General features: G+C 35.4%; 1 protein-coding gene across 2 annotated transcripts; it reads left to right on the top strand.

Annotated features, from left to right (window-relative positions):
- Positions 1-763: 763 nt before the first annotated feature.
- Positions 764-18,659, top strand: LOC107020849 (mediator of RNA polymerase II transcription subunit 25). 2 transcript variants are annotated; one of them, XM_015221367.2, is made up of 14 exons: positions 764-1,036; positions 5,466-5,496; positions 5,684-5,747; positions 9,178-9,308; positions 11,209-11,394; positions 11,478-11,543; positions 12,565-12,814; positions 13,676-13,815; positions 15,619-15,672; positions 16,118-16,146; positions 16,958-17,026; positions 17,150-17,240; positions 18,077-18,166; positions 18,271-18,659. In XM_015221367.2, the coding sequence occupies exons 4-14, from the start codon at positions 9,306-9,308 to the stop codon at positions 18,355-18,357; spliced, it is 1,065 nt and encodes a 354-aa protein (XP_015076853.1). In that variant the 5' UTR covers positions 764-1,036; positions 5,466-5,496; positions 5,684-5,747; positions 9,178-9,305; the 3' UTR covers positions 18,358-18,659. The 2 variants fall into 2 exon arrangements, with proteins under 2 accessions (XP_015076853.1, XP_027772975.1); XM_027917174.1 differs by lacking the exon at positions 16,958-17,026 and having other exon boundaries at positions 17,081-17,240.
- The last annotated feature ends 1,030 nt before the right edge of the window (positions 18,660-19,689 follow it).

Below are 19,689 nucleotides of genomic sequence, written 5' to 3'. Positions count from 1 at the left end.
TAACGGGTTTTAAGCGGTTTCACAAATTTTTTATTGGGTTATTGGCTCGGTTTTCGATTTTATAATTTTGTTAATGGTAAATCGATAATGCTATAAGACTATACTAAATTTACTATTTTATCCCTATTCCAGTAAACCCTAATTATATAACATTTTACAAACTCTATTACTTTGATCTCAATATTACTTAAAACTTTAATTATTGTTATCATTCTGTAATTGCAAGCACACTTCTAGTTTGAATATGCCAATTGCCTAGACTTGCGAACAACAATTGTTACTTTTACACTTTTTCTTTTGAATGTGTCTAGTGTCTAAACTTGCGAGAGAAATGATTGTTACTTTTATGATTATTACTTTCATGCCAAATGCTGAAAAATCACATGATCTATATGAAAAAATTGTTATTGTGTATATTAATATTTATGAGTATTTTTTTATTGGTTAAATCGAAAACCGAACCATTAATTACCATACGCCGATAAGAAATATGTTATTGGTTTGATTGTCGGTTAGACTTATTTACAAATAGAAAATCAAACCAATAACATATAAAACTAAACCGAACCGACCGATGCGCATCCTAAAATCTAGGCTGTATTTGTTTCAAAAATTAGCCAGAAAATGTTTTCTCACCATCTTTTTGAAAATAAAGGCCACCAGACTCAAAGATGGCTAAAAGCTTAAGATTTGAGGCTAATTGAATGGGCCCTAAGATTCAATGCTAGCATATTGGGCCAAATTTATAGGAAGCTAAAGGTGTCATATACATTCGCTGCCGTCATTCTTTTTCCTTCATCACCAAAAAAGGTTTAGAAACCTGAAAAAGCTCTAAAGCTTCGCTAGTTGCTCATGGATATTGCTATGGCGTTTAATAGAACTAACCAGCGAAGGAATTTGAATTCAGTTTCTAGAATCTGCGGCAAAGCAATCACGGCGGACAAACAGTTCATCGTTGTTCATTTGTGCGGCGGTGCAATTTTTGGAACTTTCCGTCAAAGAGTCGATTCGATTTACGCCGGCTCAAAATCATACGGTACTCATTTAGGCGATGCAATTTCACTTGTATAAGAAACATGTTACTATACTATTTTACTTCTGTTTTTTTTTTGAATTGGAATTGAGTTCAGGTTGACAGTCGATTTTACTAATATTCATATGCTATAGTGCTAATTTGTATGATTGATCTCATCCAAAATCTTAAGATGGTACCGAGGAGAGGTCCAAGGATAATGTTTGATTTCTTAATTATGTTTGCAATGTATAGGATTATATGTATTGCATTTTGTTTGATTTGATTTAATTAGTTTATATTTGACAAAGTTATATCGTACTATGCTTCGTATGAGCTCATTGAACACGGAAATACATTAAAGAAACAAGAACAAAGGTGGATGTTGACCTTGAGCTTTTTTCTGGCTGAACACTCCTTGAAGAGTGTTAAGAGTGGTTTTTTTTGGGTTTGGACTTGAGATATTTGGAGGGATTTGTTGAAAATTTAGGACTTCTGAAAAAAGGTAGCTTTTGACAAATTTTAGTGCTTAAGCCACAATATTTTTTGCTGTGGTTTGCTTCTTCTATCAGATGAGGATCAAGTGCTTATTATATGTCAAAAGATAAAAAGAGCTCAATTTGATTTCTTAACGAAACTCATCAAGTATGCTCCATGTCTGTCCATGAGTGACACGGTGCCCGCCATCATTTGGGCCTCACAACAAGTAGTATGTTGCATTACCCAAGACCAACTCATGCAAACCACCTTCCGTTTTCTAAGATTCTCCGCCATAAAAATCACCCCTCTAGTAGCCTAGCCACGTGAATCAACACACCTTTGGAATCCAGACCAAAGTATGTGAAAGACTAACCTCTTTCCTAACTAGGAGCTTTTAGTTCTCATAAAAAACCTTAACTAAGGTCTAAGAATGAGTTGTTATCCTTTAGATCCCAACTCAAGGGGTCACACTTGTCAATTGGCTCACCTTGCTTTTGGAGTAAATTAGGAATAATTGGAACTCGGTCACCTCATAATCCTAGAAATTCCTCCTAAACTTCATATCCAAAAAACTTCCATCGCATTGTGTGTTGTAATTGATAAATAGATGATTCTCTCTGGCAAGAGACTCTACACCAAAATTCATCCTTAAGCATCATTCCTCCACACCATATTTGCCCGCTGAATCTAACTCTACTCGCATCTCCAACCTCAAAAACAATGTTATCAAAGAATGCATCCCACCCTTTCATTATATTCCTCCACACGCCACACCCGAAAGACATTGTGATCCCATTTTTTCTCCATCCTCCTTGGGTTACACCATATTTATCCATAATCACCCCCCTCCATAAAGATTCTTACTCCACCAGAAATCTCCGCAATTATTTACCCAAAGTACTTTGTTAAAAACCTTCAAGTCTTGGCCCCAAGCCCTCCCTATGCTTAGGAGATGTTATGGTCTCCGAACTAACTAAGTGAAATTCCTTTGTCCCATCAACTGCATCCGAAAGGAAATTTCTTGCAATATTTCTAGTTTACCAATCACCGTGACAAGTGCCTTGAATAGTATAAGTAGGGATACTCAATAATGTGCTCTTAATAAGCACTTCCGTACCTTATTTGGATAAGTATCTTTTCTGCCAACTTGCACTCTTTTTTACCCTCCAAATAATCAAATTCCAAACACCAAGATCCTTGTTCGGATCACCTAAGGTAAACCAAAGTAGGCAGTAGTGAGAACCCTACCTACCTTGTAAAAATTCGGCAAACATGCGAATATTACTCATTGCACCGGTGGGTATGATCTTACATTTTCTGCGGTTAATTTTATGTCCTGACACCGCCTAGAACCAATCCAAGACTTGCACAAGGAAGTCTAGCTGTATCTCATTTGCATCATATTTGCATCAAAGAACAGCAAAGCATCATCTCCAAACAAGAGAGGAGAAGCCACCATGGTACCCGACTTCACTAAATTGCAACTTTAAAAGACTTGATATATTCCATCATTTAGTACAACATGGGCCTCTTAAAGAGGTTTGGGAAAATCATAAGAGTTTTGGAAAAATCTCATTTTCTCCATAGGATAAGCCTATGAAAATGTCTACAACACCTATACTTCAGCAATAAAAATGTTCTAGAAACTGGTTTGATTGATAAGTAAACGCAAACAATGGCTTTTAAGAACCCAAATCAACAAGATATTAAGTATTGATTCAAGCGAAAGCTACTGAGTTGACTCTTCAAGCTAAAGTCACTAAAGTGAAACAAAAAGAACCCTGGAGCCAAATGGACAATAATTGTTTGCTTTGTAGCGGTGGAGTAAAAAATTGATGTAAGTTTTAAGAACCTAAGATCACTCCTTACAAGAATAATTGCATTAAAAAAAGAAACAAACTAAAATAGGACATAGAACATTTCAAAACAAGGAAAAAAAGTTATAAATCTATTGGATACTATATGTCATTTAATAATCACCCTTGAAAAGGAAAGCAAGAAAAACTAATTTCACTAAAACTAATCGTTAACCCAACTCGATTCCGAAAGAACAACTATACCAAAAAGGAAATAAGTTTCACTACATTGATAACAGTAAAATAAATGACAAATCAATTCATTTCATCTTATCTATGTTTGCTTGGATTGTTTTCTCTTTGACTGATAAATGAATTTTTCAGTTTCAAAAAAATTCATTAACCAGTAAAGAGAAAACAATCATAGCAAACATAGATCAAATGAAATGACAGCGCGCATGAGGATGAAACTATACCGAATCATTATCTCGAGATAATCCGAAAGAATTGTTTTCCAAAAAGGTCCCATGACACTAGTTACTTCAACGACAACGATTAACTTTTTTTCCATCATGTCTGGTCGGCTAATGACTCTTTTTTTTCAAAATTCTTAACTTTAAAGCTCCGCTAATGATTCTAAAGATTGATTGTTGTTCGCCGCCTATGATTTTATTTATTAGATGGTATACAAGTTAAAGGGAATGTGGCTTAAACTGAAAATATATGTGTAGACAAAAACGTTTCGGAGGATCTCTACTGTAACGTATTTATGTTTTTTTTAGAGGCCCATCCAAATCTTCAAAAATCTCTAATGGACCTGTTGGTTTAAAGAATATTGGATTGGGCCAAGTCTTGTAGAGGCCCATTTTTAATCCAACAAAATTTCAATGTCTACACATATACTTTCAGTTTAAACCCTATTCCCTTAACTTTTATGCCATCTAATAAAATAGAATCATAGGCGGCGAACAACAATCAATCTGTAGAATCATTAGCAGATTAAGAATTTTGAAAAGAAAGAATCATTGGCCGACCATACATGATGGGAAAAAAGCTAATTGTTGTCGTTGAAGGCACTAGTGCCATGGGACCTTTTTGGAAAACAATCCTTTCGGATTATCTAGAGAAAATGATTCGGTATAGTCTCATCCTCATACGCGCCGTCATTTCATTTGATCTATGTTTGTTATGATTGTTTTCTCTTTAATGGTTAATGAATTTTTTTGAAACTGAAAAATTCATTTATCAATCAAAGTGAAAACGATCCAAGCAAACATAAATAAGATGAAATGAATTGATTTGTCATTTATTTTACTATTATCAATGTAGTGAAACTTATTTCCTTTTTGGTGTAGTTGTTCTTTCGGAATCGAGTTGGGTTAACGATTAGTTTTAGTGAAATTAGTTTTTATTGCTCTCCTTTTCAAAGGTGATTATTAGATGATATATAGTATCCAATAGATTTATAACTTTTTTCCTTGTTTTGAAATGTTCTATGTCCTATTTTAGTTTGTTTCTTTTTTTTATGCCATTGTTCTTGTATGGGGTTATCTTTGGTTATTAAAACTCACATGAATCTTTCTCTTGTCATGTCAAAGATACAGAGCAAACAATTACCGTCCTTTCGGTCTCTGGGTTTTTTCGGTTTATCTTTAGTGATTTTAGCTAGAGTAGTGAACTGATTAACTCTCACTTGAATGACTACTGAATATGCTGCTGGTTTGGGGTTCTCCAAAGCTGTTGTTTGATATGTTTTTTCAATCAAACCAACTTCTAGAACATTGCTATTGCGGGAGTATAGGTGTTGTAGACATTTTTATAGGCTTATCCCATTGAGAGAATGATATTTTGATATTTTCGAAAATACCCTTGTGAATGATTGTACACTAAATTGACCGTTGTGCGATATCAACAATCGCGGTGCTTCTTGACTATTCAAAGATTTGCTTCTCTTTGATCTTTTTCATTTTAAAATTGTTTTCCCCCCGATACTATTGTTGTTTTAGACCCTTAATTGCCTGCTTCTATAACATAAGAGAGAAAACTGAGAGTTTTATATTGTTGGAATAGCATTTTCTGCTTTCTTTAAATCTTAATTTGATGCTGTGAAACTATATCTTCATTTGAAATGTCAATATATGTTGCTTTTGACTTATAGGCTTTTGTAAAATTTTCAGGTCCTTCGCTGAAGCTGATTCAGTAGAACAGGTTTGTAGATTCATGTTGTTCATCTTGTACACCTTTATTTTTTTTCGTTTTGAGGGTGATTGTAATGTTCAAATACTATATACTTGAATAGGAGTAGATGATATTCCATTACAACATGAGTTGAAGGCGATAATAAACTTAATTGTTTCTTTAAGCTAATTTTACTTTTTTTCTGTTGAAATTCCAGAACCCATCTGCTTGCGATGTAGAGCTGTCGTTGGTGGTCTTTAATGTGCATGATTCCTACTATGGTTTGTATCCATTTTGTTCTTAATTACCTTATTTTTTTGGCTGACACTGTTGCAACTTAAGTATGAACAGTAGTTGTGTCATTCCCATAGAAAAACCTTCTTCAGACTATGCTATCTCAACTAGAAAAAGGAACAGACATGTGGAGCAATTTTTAAATAGATCAAGATCTCTATATGGCTGAAATTTAGTCGGTGAATCATCTTAATAGGCATTTTATGGATTGTTTGTACAGTTGTCCACTCCACCATTTTTTTTAAAATAAAGGTAAAGTTTTATATTCAGCATTAAGGGTATGCTGGCTACTCCAAAAAGTTACAAGATAAATCTAAATCCATAATTATATACATCCTAGAAAGTGTTCTGCTTCTTCTATACCTTCTTCTTTACACCAAAACAACATGTTAATGGAATTTTCTTTAACTTTCTGAATAATGTTAGTGATATTCTCATGACACCTGAGGTTTCTTGTCTCTAAATAGCCCACCAGGCACATATAGGTACTATAGATCACCATCTTTTTTGGGTCTTGCTCCTCCCCTCCTCATCCAACAGCTCAAAAGATCAGCGGTATGTTCTGGCATCATCCAGGGCTCTTGATAAATGCTGAGAACCATGTGCTACACCTGAATAGTAATCCTACAGTGTAGGAATAAGCTGTTGTTAGTTTCTTCCTTCTCGTGACAAAAAAAGCATCTGGAGACAATCTGGAAGCCTCTTTTCTTGAGTGTTTCCTGTGTGAAACATGCCCTTCTGGAGACAAACCTGGTGAAGCATTCCGCCTTGGTTGGAGTGTTGCCCTTCCATATTTGTTTCCATGGACCAGGAATTCCTCCTGTGTGAGTCCTTATCTACTCACAGATAACTTGCCATCAGAGTTGTGTTTCCATTTTATTCTAAATGCTTCTGTAGTAAGGCATGTGAATTCACCCAATTTGAGTAGCACTTCAGCAATTCTATCCACTTCCAAATCATTTAGATTTTCTCCTGAAGGTGAGGTTCCATCCCCCTGAGGAGACCAAATCTCAGCAATTTTAGCATCAGGATTGGCACAAAATAAAAAGTGATCTGGGAAGACCGAGTTTAGAGACTGTTGTCCAATCCACTTGTCCTTCCAAAAAAATATTTTGTTACCCTCTCCCACTTTGAACACCAAATTCTATTTCACTAGACAATAAATTTCTGATTGATCTCCATACTGATACCCATACGTGTTATCTACTACGTTAGACACCCACTCCTTCTTCTGCCCATATTTGTTGAGAATTACTCTTCTCCATAATGCCTGATCTTCAACCACAAAGCTCCCAAGCCATATAGAAAGTAGAATTTTGTTCTGGACCCTCAAATTTTATACCAGGACCTCCTGTCTTCTTGCTTAGTAAGGCTGTTTGCCATTTAACTGAAGTGTACTTTTTTCCCTTTTTTTATTCCCCGACCATAGAAAATCACGTCTCAGTTTATCTAGCCTCTCTTCTACCTTTTGCTAGTAAAGGGAAAAGTGACATTACATATGTAGGCAACCTTTCCTGAACCGAATTGATCTGAGTGACTCTTCTTCCCAGAGATAGATAATTTGCCTTCCAATTAGCCAACCTCTTCTCTGTCTTCTTAATGATTCCATCCCAAATCTTAAGCTCCTTATGTTATTCCCCGAAGGCATTCCTAGGTAAGTAGTTGGTAAATGCTCTATCTTGCATTCCAAGCTGCTTGCCAACATCTGTATATTTGCCACTTCCTTGATTTGGAAGATGCTGCTTTCCTTCAGTTCACGGCCTGCTCGGAAATAGCCTCGAAATCACCAAAACAACTCTAATGTAACTAACTTGTTCCGTCTTTACATTGCAAAATATTACTGTGTCATCTGCATATAAAAAGTGACATGTTTGCATATCAACCCCAAACTTGTTACCTATGTTGAAACTCTTTATCAAGTTGTTCAGATTGGCCACTCTAATCATACCGTTAAGACCCTCCATAGCTAAGATATATAGGAAATGGGAGAGAGAATCTCCTAGTAGTAGTCCTCTCTCGAAGGAAAAAAACTGTCAGGTTCTCCATACGTATGGAGAACCTGACAGTTTTGATGCAAAAACCTATCCATTTAAGCCATTTGTCTCCAAATCCCATCTGCTTCAGAATATTAAGTAGAAACTCCCAATTGACATGATCATATACCTTTTCTATATCAAGCTTGCACATTATTCCTGGGATCTCTCCTTTAATCCTTGAGTCCACACACTCACTAGCTATTAACACAACATCCATAATTTACCTACCTTGAATGAAGGCCATTTGGTGATTGTTCACTAATTTGCTTATCACTTTCTTTAATCTCTCGGCCAACAGCTTACCAAACACCTTGTACACACCACTAATGAGACTTATGGGTCTGAAATACCTAAGTTCCATAGCTCCTGTCTTCTTTGGGATTAGAGCCACATAGGTGGCATTGAGGCTCTTCTCTATTGCAGTCTTTTGTGAAATTGTCTCACTGCATCCATGAAGTTTGTCTTCAGTATCTCCTAGAAGTTTTGGAAAAGAACTCATTGGGAAGCCATCTGTTTCGGGGGCCTTATCACTAGCACATGATTTTTTGCAATTAAAAACTTCATCTTCCTCAAATTGCCTTTGCAACCATTCATTTTCCTCTTGTGTAATGCTTTCCGCTCGCTGTAGATTAATATCTGGCCTCCATTGTTCTGTTTCACTGTAAAGAATTTTGTAGTAACTGATTATGTATCCTTTAATTGCTTCTGAATCTGTTACTGTAACCCCCCTTCTACCATCAACTTGTCAATAGTGTCAAATCTTTTATGGGTTGTAGCCATCCTGTAGAAATACTTGGTATTTGTCTCCATGTTTGAGCCAATGTACTCTAGACCTCTTCTCCTAGCTATTTCCTCATTTTTTGCAACGTCTTCAAACTCCATTGAAAGATGTACTTCTAAAGTAAATCATCCTCTGATAGTAATCTCAACTCCTTAGTCTTCTCTACAATTGACAGCTGATTCATAATTTCCCTTTTTCTCTGATTCCAGTTGTTCCTATTCTCCATCTTCCATTCTTTTAGCTTCCCCTTTAGCATCCTCACCATTGTTAGAACAGTCTTCTTCTTTGATCCTCGTGTGCTCCATGTTTAGAGAAATATTTCTGTATGTGATTTCCGTATGTCAATTATTTATTGCAACGGAAGAATTTGTTAAATTTGTGTTATTCGCATGAGCCATGAAGTAGACAAAGAGGAAAGAGCCTAGTTGGATAGGCTTGTAGCTTATGGCTTATAAAACTTTGACGGGGGTAATGCATCCTAATTTAATATTTTGAGGCTTCTTTCACCTCTCCTTGCGTAAGAATAAACAGATTTTTCTTTTTTCTTTCTGGTTGATGTTTCATTTTTCTCCATCTTCTGTTTCACCATCTCTTACACAGCTTGCGTGTTACAAAAAAGTGGCTGGACAAAAGACAGAAATTTGTTTTTCCAGTGGCTATCAGCTCTACCTTTCTCAGGCGGTGGTTTCAATGATGTTGCCGCTGCAGAAGGCCTTGCTGAAGCATTGATGGTGTGTTTTACTGTTTATGATGTTTTGAAGCATTTCTGATATTATGAGCAGTAGTTTGCTTGGTATACACATCTCGTACTATTTTTATTTTCTATTACACCCTTCCCTCTTTGTGCTCCCTTTTGCTTTCTTGGGAGTTCTGTGAGGTCCATATTATTATCAATTATATTTTTTTGTATATTCTATACCATTACTCACCAGTCTAGCTAACTTGGGATTGAGGCGTAATAGTTTTTGCTCTTTGTTATGCTACTGCTGTTCAGAATAGTGAGGATAAGTTAAAGTTTCACATAAAACTTTGTAGATGTGTAGACAATTAGCTAGTAAATTATTGCTTGTTTTTGCTGCTTTCTGTTTATTTGAAGACCCTATTGATTATATGATATTTTATGTAGGAGTGAAATCAGCAGAAATGTAGTTCTGCCTTAAAGTTTGTGAACTACCAACATAAACTGAAGAACGGAACTTCCCGTTCTTAACTTCCCTTCTCATTACCTAGATTCAACTGTTTTTCATTGGTTTACTTCATCCTTATACAAACCAGATTTCTTTTCCTTTCACAGTTCATTTACTAGTTTGAATTGTGCTTCATATGGTTACTATAAGTTATATTCATTTATGATACATTGTAGATATAGTTTGACATGTGCGTTATATAGGATTAGAAAGTTACTTTACCTTGCAAAAATAAGACGATATTAGTAAGTTTGAATGGGCTAATATATTTGACTGTGTTTGAAGTAGTAGTTGGAGGATGTAAAAGAGTGTACATATGTCGCTCAACAACCAACCTGTCATAATTTAGTATTGTTATGTGAATTTAATATTTTAAGATCATAAACCTTTTCCATTAAGGAAAGAGGTCATTTTGGTTTTGATTCTCGTTTATCCTCCCCATGTTCGCTGAACAGGTTTTGCATGTAAGTAGTTGCATTAGTTGGTTCACACAAATTTCCACCAACTAAAATTTTCAAGTGCTTTATTAGGTCATGAAGAGTTAAAAGCTTTATCTCTGCTCTCACTATGTTGAAATATATATGTTCTCCCATGTAGTGTTTTCTTGGAGAAAGGTTTGGTTTTGGTGTTTGCTAGTAAAGTTTAGTTCTGTTTTATTTTTCCTTCAGGAGAAAAAGAAGAAGAGTGTTTGGATTTGGTTTTGTGAAGATTGATTTTGGTTTTACTTTAGGGAGTTTCGGTTTTGCTCTTTTTTTGGGTAGAAGCTATCATAAAGCCCTAAAACATATTAGAGACTTTCAAAATTGGTGAATAAATAAGGAAATGCCTCCTTTTTCTTATAGATGGATGAGTAGGTTTGTCAGGAGATCAAAAGTAGTTGACATACATGATGGTACTTAAATGATCTTCCTTACACATGCTTTGGGTCCATACTGGTGATTAATGCATTGATATTTCATTTATTAAGAGAAAGTGCTTTTAGTTTAAATCAGACTTAAACTGACTAAGCCTCTTTACCTCCTACTTAAAGGTTCTTCTGTATAAGCTAGTAGATTTGAATTGGGGAAAGCAAAACTTTTTTTTTTAAAAGAAAGATCCAAGAAAAGAAGTGTACAGAAATGGGTTAAAGGAAGGATGAAGAGGAGGTGGGTTGATGTTGAAACAGAAATGCCAATGTGCTGTTTTATTTTTGGAGTTGGTCACTGTGATTGTCTGGTATAAAAACCAGACAAATGGTTGCCAATACTTGCAGCTTTAAGTTTATTTTCGGCTTATATCGTACTGTAGGAGGAATTGATTACATGTGGATGGAATTTCTTTCTGTGTTGGAACACAATGTAACCTGAACTGCTCCTAAGTTGCTCACATAGCCTTCCTCTGCAAAAAAAATTTATTACTTCCTCATACTGCATGTATATATTCACTTGACTGATTTTTCATTCAGATGTTTTCTTCACTCAAAGATGCTGATGGGCAAAGACATTGTATTCTTATTGCTGCAAGTAATCCTTATCCATTGCCTAGACGAGTTTATTATCCAGCTATGCTGAATCTGGAGCAGAGTGATAATGAAGCACATACCAGTCTTCGACTAGCTGATGCTGAGACAGTTGCAAGGGCATTTCCTCAGGTACTGGTTGATAACCCTCTTTTCTCTTCAAAACCGTGGTGCTTCCCTCATATTCCTCCGCTGAATGTTTCTTTTTCTTGCAGTGCTCTGTTACCCTCTCTGTTATATGCCCAAGGAAGCTTCCCAAATTAAGAGCAATATATAATGCGGTAATTACGGACAATTTTTCATTGAGCTTTTCCCCTTGTTTTTAGGGTCAGAACCTGTTGACGATATGTTGAAGTGATACACAGTAATTGCTTTGCATGTCCATTGAAACTCCTGCCTGTAGGATTATTAAAGAGTTGCTAAATTTGGGACTCATCTATAATAGTTCAATGTTGAAGATACAGACTGTATAGTGATGGTATCATATAGTTTTTTTTCCCTTTCAATGAGTGCACATAGTCTTAAGTTGCATGGAATGTTGTTAGAACTCTTCTTTTAAGTTTTTTGCTTGGGTGGTTAAGCCATCAGGAGCATCCCTATTGTTCAAAACTATGGATTTAGGATAGCAAATGCGAATTTGATAGCAGTGCCAAAGCCAGGAATTTATACCAGGGGGTTTCAATTAAACAATAAAATATCACATTGGGATTTGAACGTTTGTTGCAACTTCACTTTACTTTTTCCTTATCGAGGGGAATCCACAGCTTATATATATACCAAACAAAATTGTTATTGCCCTATATGCATAGTATATTTTTTCAATGGAGTGGATTCAATAACTCACTTGCTACACCACTATTTATTAGTCTACACGCCGTTATCATTTGTTATTGTTTTGTCTTCAGTAGATAAAGGTGATCTATGGTGAAGTTTATAGTCACAATTATTTCAAACTCACGGTGCTTGTTTATCATAAGTAAAGATTTACCAAGTGTTCCAGAAAATAGGTTCTTGCAAACTTTGTTGCCAATTTAAAGTTGCCACCATTTAGGGAATTTTGGATAACTTATTGGTTTCTCATTTGTAATCTTGAAATTCCCCATGCTAATTTTCTTGCTTGACATACTAGGCCATGATTTCTGTCTTTAAATCCTTTCATCATTCAGAAGAATAAATTTAAATCTTGCTGACTTATCATGCAAATGCTAACCTGATTATGTTTTAGTGCTGCTGATTTGAAGTAGGAAACATACTGTCCCTTCATTTAGTTACCAATACTAAGTGCAAACTTGTCTTGATCAGGGAAAACGCGATCAACAAGCAGCTGCCCCGCCCGTTGATACGTCTAAGAATCCAAATTTTCTTGTATTAATTTCGGAAAATTTTAGTGAGGCCTGTGCTGCTTTCACTCACAGTGAAGTGGAACGTTTAGCGCCAAACCAGACCCTGGTTGAAATGGATATGTCTTCTGTGCCTCCAGTTTCCGGTCCAGCTGCAACTTCTAATCCAGCAAGTCAGGCAAATTCTGGAACTCCTCTTGCATACATGCCTGGTATGATGTTTTCTCTGGATAGTGTTATAGATATGCCTGATTCATTTTAGATGTGCTTTTTCTGTTGAAAGAAGATTATTTTGTGAATATAAAATGAGAAGTACCTTCTAGAGGAGAAGTCCATAATTAAATGATGAATGAAAGGGAGCGATTGACAAGAACTGCACCACAGTGAAGTTAGACATACCATATTTGGAAGAAGTTAATTAGCTGGATATAATTTGGGTTTAACATCTTAAACTTTTCATTACTCTTGATCGAATCCAGACAGAAGAAAAGCCAAATAATAATACCAACAGTTACAGTAATAACAGTAGTATCAATAGTAGCAGCATAACAATAGATGATCATGAACGAAGATGATAGTGAACCATCACAAGTCAGGATTAATGTGAATGTTTTCAATCTATTTTTCCATTTTGTTCTTCCTAATGCTGTTGCTGATTAATTTGTTTCAACTGCTGGCGTTGGGATAGACCTTTTAGATAGATGACTTATTGCTTAATGGATACAGTTCCTCTATTGCTAATAGCCTAATACTTATCTAATATATGTCCACCCCCCTGTCTCACTTGTTTGAGGCATAAAAGTAGTCGGACCTTTTCATTTCTTCTTCTTAATCTCATCTATCATTGTCCTTTTCTGATGTTGGGTTGAGTTGTATCTCTGCATGAATACCGTCTTACTTTTCACTTCATATTAATGCAAATCAAAATTAATGAGTGTCTTCTGTGACATATGTAAACGGCTTCAATGTCTATAGTTGTTGGTGCATAAATCTTATGTAGAGCATCTTATGATATATTAGTGATTCACTGAGTTTTGTTGAAGGAGCTTTGACTCTTTTCCGTTACCTTTCAGTTTTGAATCAACAACCAATTTCAGCCGGAAATATTCCTCTTGGCAAGAATAATAGTGCAGAGGCTAACAAGTCTCTGTCTCAGCAGCAAACATTGGCTACAGTACCATCAGCTCAATCAGGTTATGTCAAATTCTGGGAGGTAAGGCCAACTATAATAAGTAGATCTGGAAAGCTTATGGATTAGGCTAAAAGATGTCTTTACTTTTGAAGAAGATGATTTATTTTACAAATTTTCCTGTTATTTGGTGTATCCTCGTGATCATTGTAGTGTAACGACAAAGTTCTATAATCTGAAAGATTTGTATGGTGGTAGAGTTTTGTTGTTTCCTGCTCATATCTGTGATGACCACTTCCAAATTCTTTTAATGGGATTTTCTGAAGTCACTTTGAAGGTTTCAATTGACTGCTAATATCTTGCTCCTTTTCCTAGACACCAACTTTGCAAATATCACATCCAAGTTTCATCCATCAATATCTGGGAGATTTGCTCTTGTAAAGTCCGAATTGATGTTACTTTACTTTATAAAAAAAAAGGTCTGAATTGATGCTTTACTATGACCCTAATATCCAGTTTCCAGTTACTCAACCTTGAAATGAAGTTGCTCCATTGATAATTGTTTGACCAGTAATTAACTAAAGAGAATGTTGACCAGTGATGTCGGAAATTTGTAAAAGGCAGTAAAGAAATCAAACTAATTTGAAATGTGTCCCAGTTCAACAAAATTCAGTGATGTGTTCAAGTTCTTACTCATTTGGTTGCTCTCTTTAGTGATGTAGTCTCAGAGAGTTTTAAGTTAGGATTATGAACAGTATTCGATAGCAGAAAATAAAGCTGTGAAATCAGAGGATGGCTCATTGAGAGGGAGGGAGGGGGTTTGCCATGCAAAATCCTAACGGAACAATTATTGAACAATACTTAAACATGAACTGACTAGATGAGCATTTAGCATATAGTTGCAAGATGATGCTTAAGCTTGACACTGGATGAGTACTGAATTTTTCTGATAAAAGATGAGTATCAAATTAATTACTCAAACCAAAGTAGTTAACATGGCATCTTAAGATGTCAAAGTGAAGTAGTATAAGCAGAACATGATAAACAGGCTTTTTGGCACATCAAGAAAATTGGCAGTCAGAAAGGGCCATATATTATTTTCGTTGTTGAGCCATAGACGATCCTTTTAGCTGACAAGGGCAATAGTAAGAAGTCAGCTAGGTGTCTTACTTTTTCTACTAAAAATATGGTACTTATTCTAGTGACCTAATCTTCCTTGACAATTCGGAGAAGTGCTAAGTTGCTTCACATGTATTGCGAAAAAACGACTAGTACTATTTAGTATGATGTTACTTCAGTTTTATTTACTGGAACAATAACCAAACTTTTGTGACCTTTATGGAGAAGAAGGGGAGAATTGGCTTTTTAGGTCACTTGCAATTTTTTTAGTTTTATGTTTTTATTACAAGTTACAAGTTATCTTCACTTTTACACATAAGAGATCTGAAAAGGCCATTTTCTTCTGTTCTTTTAGAGATCTTAATTCCTAGAGAAAAAAGTTATTTATGATTCAATAGGTAAATAAACCTTTGTGTGTACTGGACTTTGCCAAGAAATTGTGACAAGGCCTGGTAGGACCAACAAAGCAGAAATTTGGAATTCTCATAACACTACTATGAAAAGCAGAATGTGTTTAGTGTAGGTATTTCCTCATGAATTGCATGAGTTCAAGTTATTGACTATGTTGGCAAGTGGGATTGTTATTGCTGATATCTTCAGATGTATTTTTCGGTGTATGTTTCCATAATGGAGATTTGGTGAACTTTTTAGTCATCCACATGCTTTATTCCTTTTTCCAATATTTGTCCTTAGTGATTAACCGCAGGCTACTGCATTTTGACATGATGTTGGTGAAGCATTGCTAACATTTTGATGAAAATGTTTCAGGGAAATTTATGTATGGTGAGGGAGGGTCAACCCCAACATATTTTGAGACTACAGGTGAATTTAAATTTGTCTTGTGGGGGAAGTTTTCTTTGGAATTTTGTTCCTTTCGATAATTTTTATTGTTAGGTGTTAAAACCCACAGGATGGCGCTCCAATTTTTATTTGATAGATAAAGTAGCATGTTGAGGTATTATGTAGTTCTGATCCCAGGCTTTGGTCTAATGGTAAGAGCACAATCCATGATGTGTACTTGTGTAGGTTAAGCACAGATCACGGGTCGAACTTTTCTCTAGATAAATTCTTGGTATTTAAGTGGATAAGGACAGAGGGTCCGACTCCTTATCTGCCGAGTTTCTAACCATGAACTAGTGACCCTTGGGGATTTCTCGTTTTTTTATTATTGAAAATCTATTGTGTAATTCCTTTTTCTTTTAAAATGTCTATTTGATTCTTTGCTGATTGAGTAAGATCTTGTGGTTTATATTTTCTCTCGTGGCAGGGGTACAAGAAATCTTCAGCTTCTGAATCGTAAGTACATTTTCATTAATGCTTGTTTCAACTGTCCAACATTTACAATTCAAGTTGATTGCAATGGTAGTAACCCCTCGGTTCAATAAAGCTACAGAATTCTTTCTCCTCGTGTAGGAGAGTGTATCATTATGTTTCAAAGTTAAGATGGTATATAGATGGCAATATTTATCACGTAAAACTAAAGAACTGATGTTGAGGACTCAACTCAAAATTAAGATAGATTTCATTTCTTGTGAACTTAACCGCTCAAGTTCTTCCAACAGCAGCGAACTAAAAATTGGTGAAGAGACGAAAGACCACATTAAGTTTCAAACTTGTTACTTTGGGAGAGATGGGTGATTTTAGTCCGATGATCCTTCACAGTATTCTTTTACTAGAGCTCATCCAATTTACTCTTGTAGTAATGAAAAGGAGAAAGTGTAAGACCTCATTTGTTTACAGTCAATGAAGGTTTTACTCTCATTTAGTTTTCAGATCTTAGTCATCAAGTCTTTTGTTTTTTTGGTCTAAATTTATTCAGATATTGAACTTTAACAGTGTTTGTTCTTTAATTTTACAATCACTTTATGGATCTGAATGATCAAGATCTATAACTGGTAACTTGGTATTTCACAAAAAATTACATTTGCTGAAAGTACTTACAAAAGTCCTATAAAGTCCCGTTCTTCTGCACTGCTCTTTAATTTTACAATCACTTAATATCTTTTTCCTCCTCTTTGTTTATCTTGATGTCGTCATTGATCAACCATTAAAGTTTCAAAGTGTTGGACTATGTTGATACTTTGAACTGTTTTTTTATTTTTCTCAGGTCTGCTGCAAATTTGCCCCAAACATTGCAAATTCACCGCTTTATGCTCAAAGATCATATGTTTCAACTGTAATTTTTCTGAGTCAAAACTTCTTATCTTGTTGGATCTTCTTCATTTATCAGATATTGGTTCCTGTTCAGTCATGCAAAGTACAAGTTACAGCTCCTTAAATTTTGTGACATTTATGCTAGAGTTAGAGAGTGCACTGGAAAGGCAGATATTCTAGCTTTTTGGGCAAGTGACTGGCATGGAGTTCTTAATGCGCTGCACGGAAAGAACTTAGTAAGTTTTCTCAAGTCTTAAAGATTTTGCGAGTAGAGCAGAGTTCAGTTATAATTCATTATGCTAGAATATTAGAGTCTGTAAGAGGTATTGTTAAGTTTTTAAAAAGAAACCCGGAGGCTTATTCCCTCAAGTATGTTCTTAAGTTCCCATAAATATTCGCAATGACGAAACATGCCACGTGCAGCCCGTTTCAATCGGTGGCTCAGATGGTTTGGCTTGGGACATCCATAATGGAGGTCTCAAGTTTGAAACCCCTTGCTTGCGACAATTGCCTAGTGTGGTTTACCTCTGTGTGGTTTGCGAGCTATTGCATTGGAGTAGGGTCTTACCTCTCCTGTGTGTCTAGGGACGGACACTTTGGCTGGCACGGCTGCCAATAGCAGAAGCTATTTGAGTCTCTACCAAGATCTTAGAGGCTTTCATACCAGGCAAAGTAAGAAAAGGAGTGGCGACTGAGGACCATCCACCTCTTTTAGATTTTTCACCGCGTCACTGAGATTTAGCGATTCCCCCTTTTTTTATTCTGACTAGTAGTATTTATCTGATGAAATGATCTTCTTTTTCCCTTTGGCAATTCTTATTTACAATGTATGCAAATTGAATTCATTCACTATTGAAATTTGCAAGGTCTAATGACTGTTCTCTGAACTATCTACTGAAAAAATTGAGTACCTCTGCCCTTTACCATAGTTCTTTATTATTTCCTTTGCAGAGAGGGTGGGCGATCCACAAATCTCTGTCTTTTATGTATATGCGATACTTTATAAGGAGTACTTATGCAGTTTTTTTAGTCTGAAATCTCAACTGACATTTTTCTCTTTATATTTGTTTAGTCTGCAGTAATTCAACTACCATCACAGACATTGTTCATCCATGCTGATGAAAGAAGTTTCCCCTTAATTGGATTGCTTTTATCTAATGAGGTAAGAAACCTTGACATACTTTGAATCTTTTGATTACATGATCATTGAAATGGAGCTATATTTTTTGTGATATCTCAAATTCATGGATGTTTGAATTTTTTCAGAACATCAGGTCTAGGCCAACGATACCCAACCAGCAGCTACGAGCACAACCACCTCCCGGAGTGCAGCAGCTGCGGCACAACCAATAACTGAGGCGGACTCGGATAACCAGGACTGGCTAGAATTTTTGAGTTTTGATGATCAAATGTAACAATGAATTTGACTACCAGCCATTGCAGAAATTTTTATCAAGTTTAAGCAGCAGAAATTTCTATTACTTAGCTATTGAGGTTTGAACTCTTTTCATGCACTGTTGGAGAACTTGGCTTGCCCAATACGACTATTGTTCTTCATTCCCATACCCAAACCTCACATTGTGGGATGCTTGTTAGTTATTCCTGTTGAAACTATTGGATTTACAGGTTGAAAAACAAAAGGTTCATTTTTGTTATTTTTACCTTTCTAATTTTAAATATTTTTCGATTATAGATTTCTCTCTAGTTAATGTAGGATCTATTGGTGTTATCCAGTGATCAATGAAGTAGGTTGAGCACCACAAGGTCTCAGGTTTAATTCTTTAGATTAAAAACATGATTTTTCTTAGACGGCCGAGGTGCCCTCAACCTAAACAACGAGAAAGACAAAAAATGTTTCGTGTTTCTTCTCATTTGTTCTAAACTTTGCTGAAAGTTACTTGTTGCTGGTAGGAGGTGGTTGGGGTATTCTATGGAATTAATTGGGCTTCTTACCGTTTGGCTAACTATTTTACAAATATACACAACAAATACATGTATGTATATTATGTGTACATGTTCTGTACATTAGATAGTTTAAATTCCTCCTTTCGATGAGACTTTCTTAGCTTGTCAAACTCGCTCCTTCACTAGAAAAATTTATCAGATCGAATGGCCTTTGGACACATAATTATCTCATTTAAAATCTTCAAATTCAAATTTGTTGGGACAAAAAGGTACTGATTAAATAAGGCCATTAAAATAAGAGGGCCCTTTGAACAAAATCAATTCAAGAAAAAGATGTTTTTTTCTTTAATTTGTGTGAACTTTGAACATGATGAATGTAAATGCCCCACCTTTCTTCTAAAGACAAATAACAAACATAACTCCTTTCACATGTTGGATTCTTATACCCAAAACAATTTAAAATGATCAACTAAATTAAAGGTCTTAAGTGTCCATGTAGTGCAACTTTTATGGTCAATTTCATTTCTCTATTCCTTTTTTAAGTATAGACTATAGTATACTTATCAAGCTTTTTGAAAGTTAAAAAGTGCCTAATTTCTTAAATACAATTTTGGGTAAAGAGTTTAGGTAGCAGAATATATTCCCAATATTTTCTTTACATACCTTTTGAAAATTTATAAATAAAAAGAGTAATTTTAGTAATTTCATTCGAAAGGTTATATAATAAAATTATCATTTTATTTTTATAAGGAACGTAAAAGTTAAACATAAATAGGTAAA

This window comes from Solanum pennellii, chromosome 5 (genome assembly GCF_001406875.1).
Source record: "Solanum pennellii chromosome 5, SPENNV200".
In the NCBI taxonomy this organism is placed as follows: Eukaryota; Viridiplantae; Streptophyta; class Magnoliopsida; order Solanales; family Solanaceae; genus Solanum; species Solanum pennellii.
This window is presented reverse-complemented; position numbering and strand designations above follow the sequence as displayed.

Excerpts from the sequence above, each read along its gene's own strand:
- LOC107020849 (XM_027917174.1), top strand. Across the intron at positions 12,815-13,675 it reads TCCTCTTGCATACATGCCTG|TTTTGAATCAACAACCAATT; the intron begins GTATGATGTTTT and ends GTTACCTTTCAG. Across the intron at positions 15,673-16,117 it reads AACATATTTTGAGACTACAG|GGGTACAAGAAATCTTCAGC; the intron begins GTGAATTTAAAT and ends CTCTCGTGGCAG.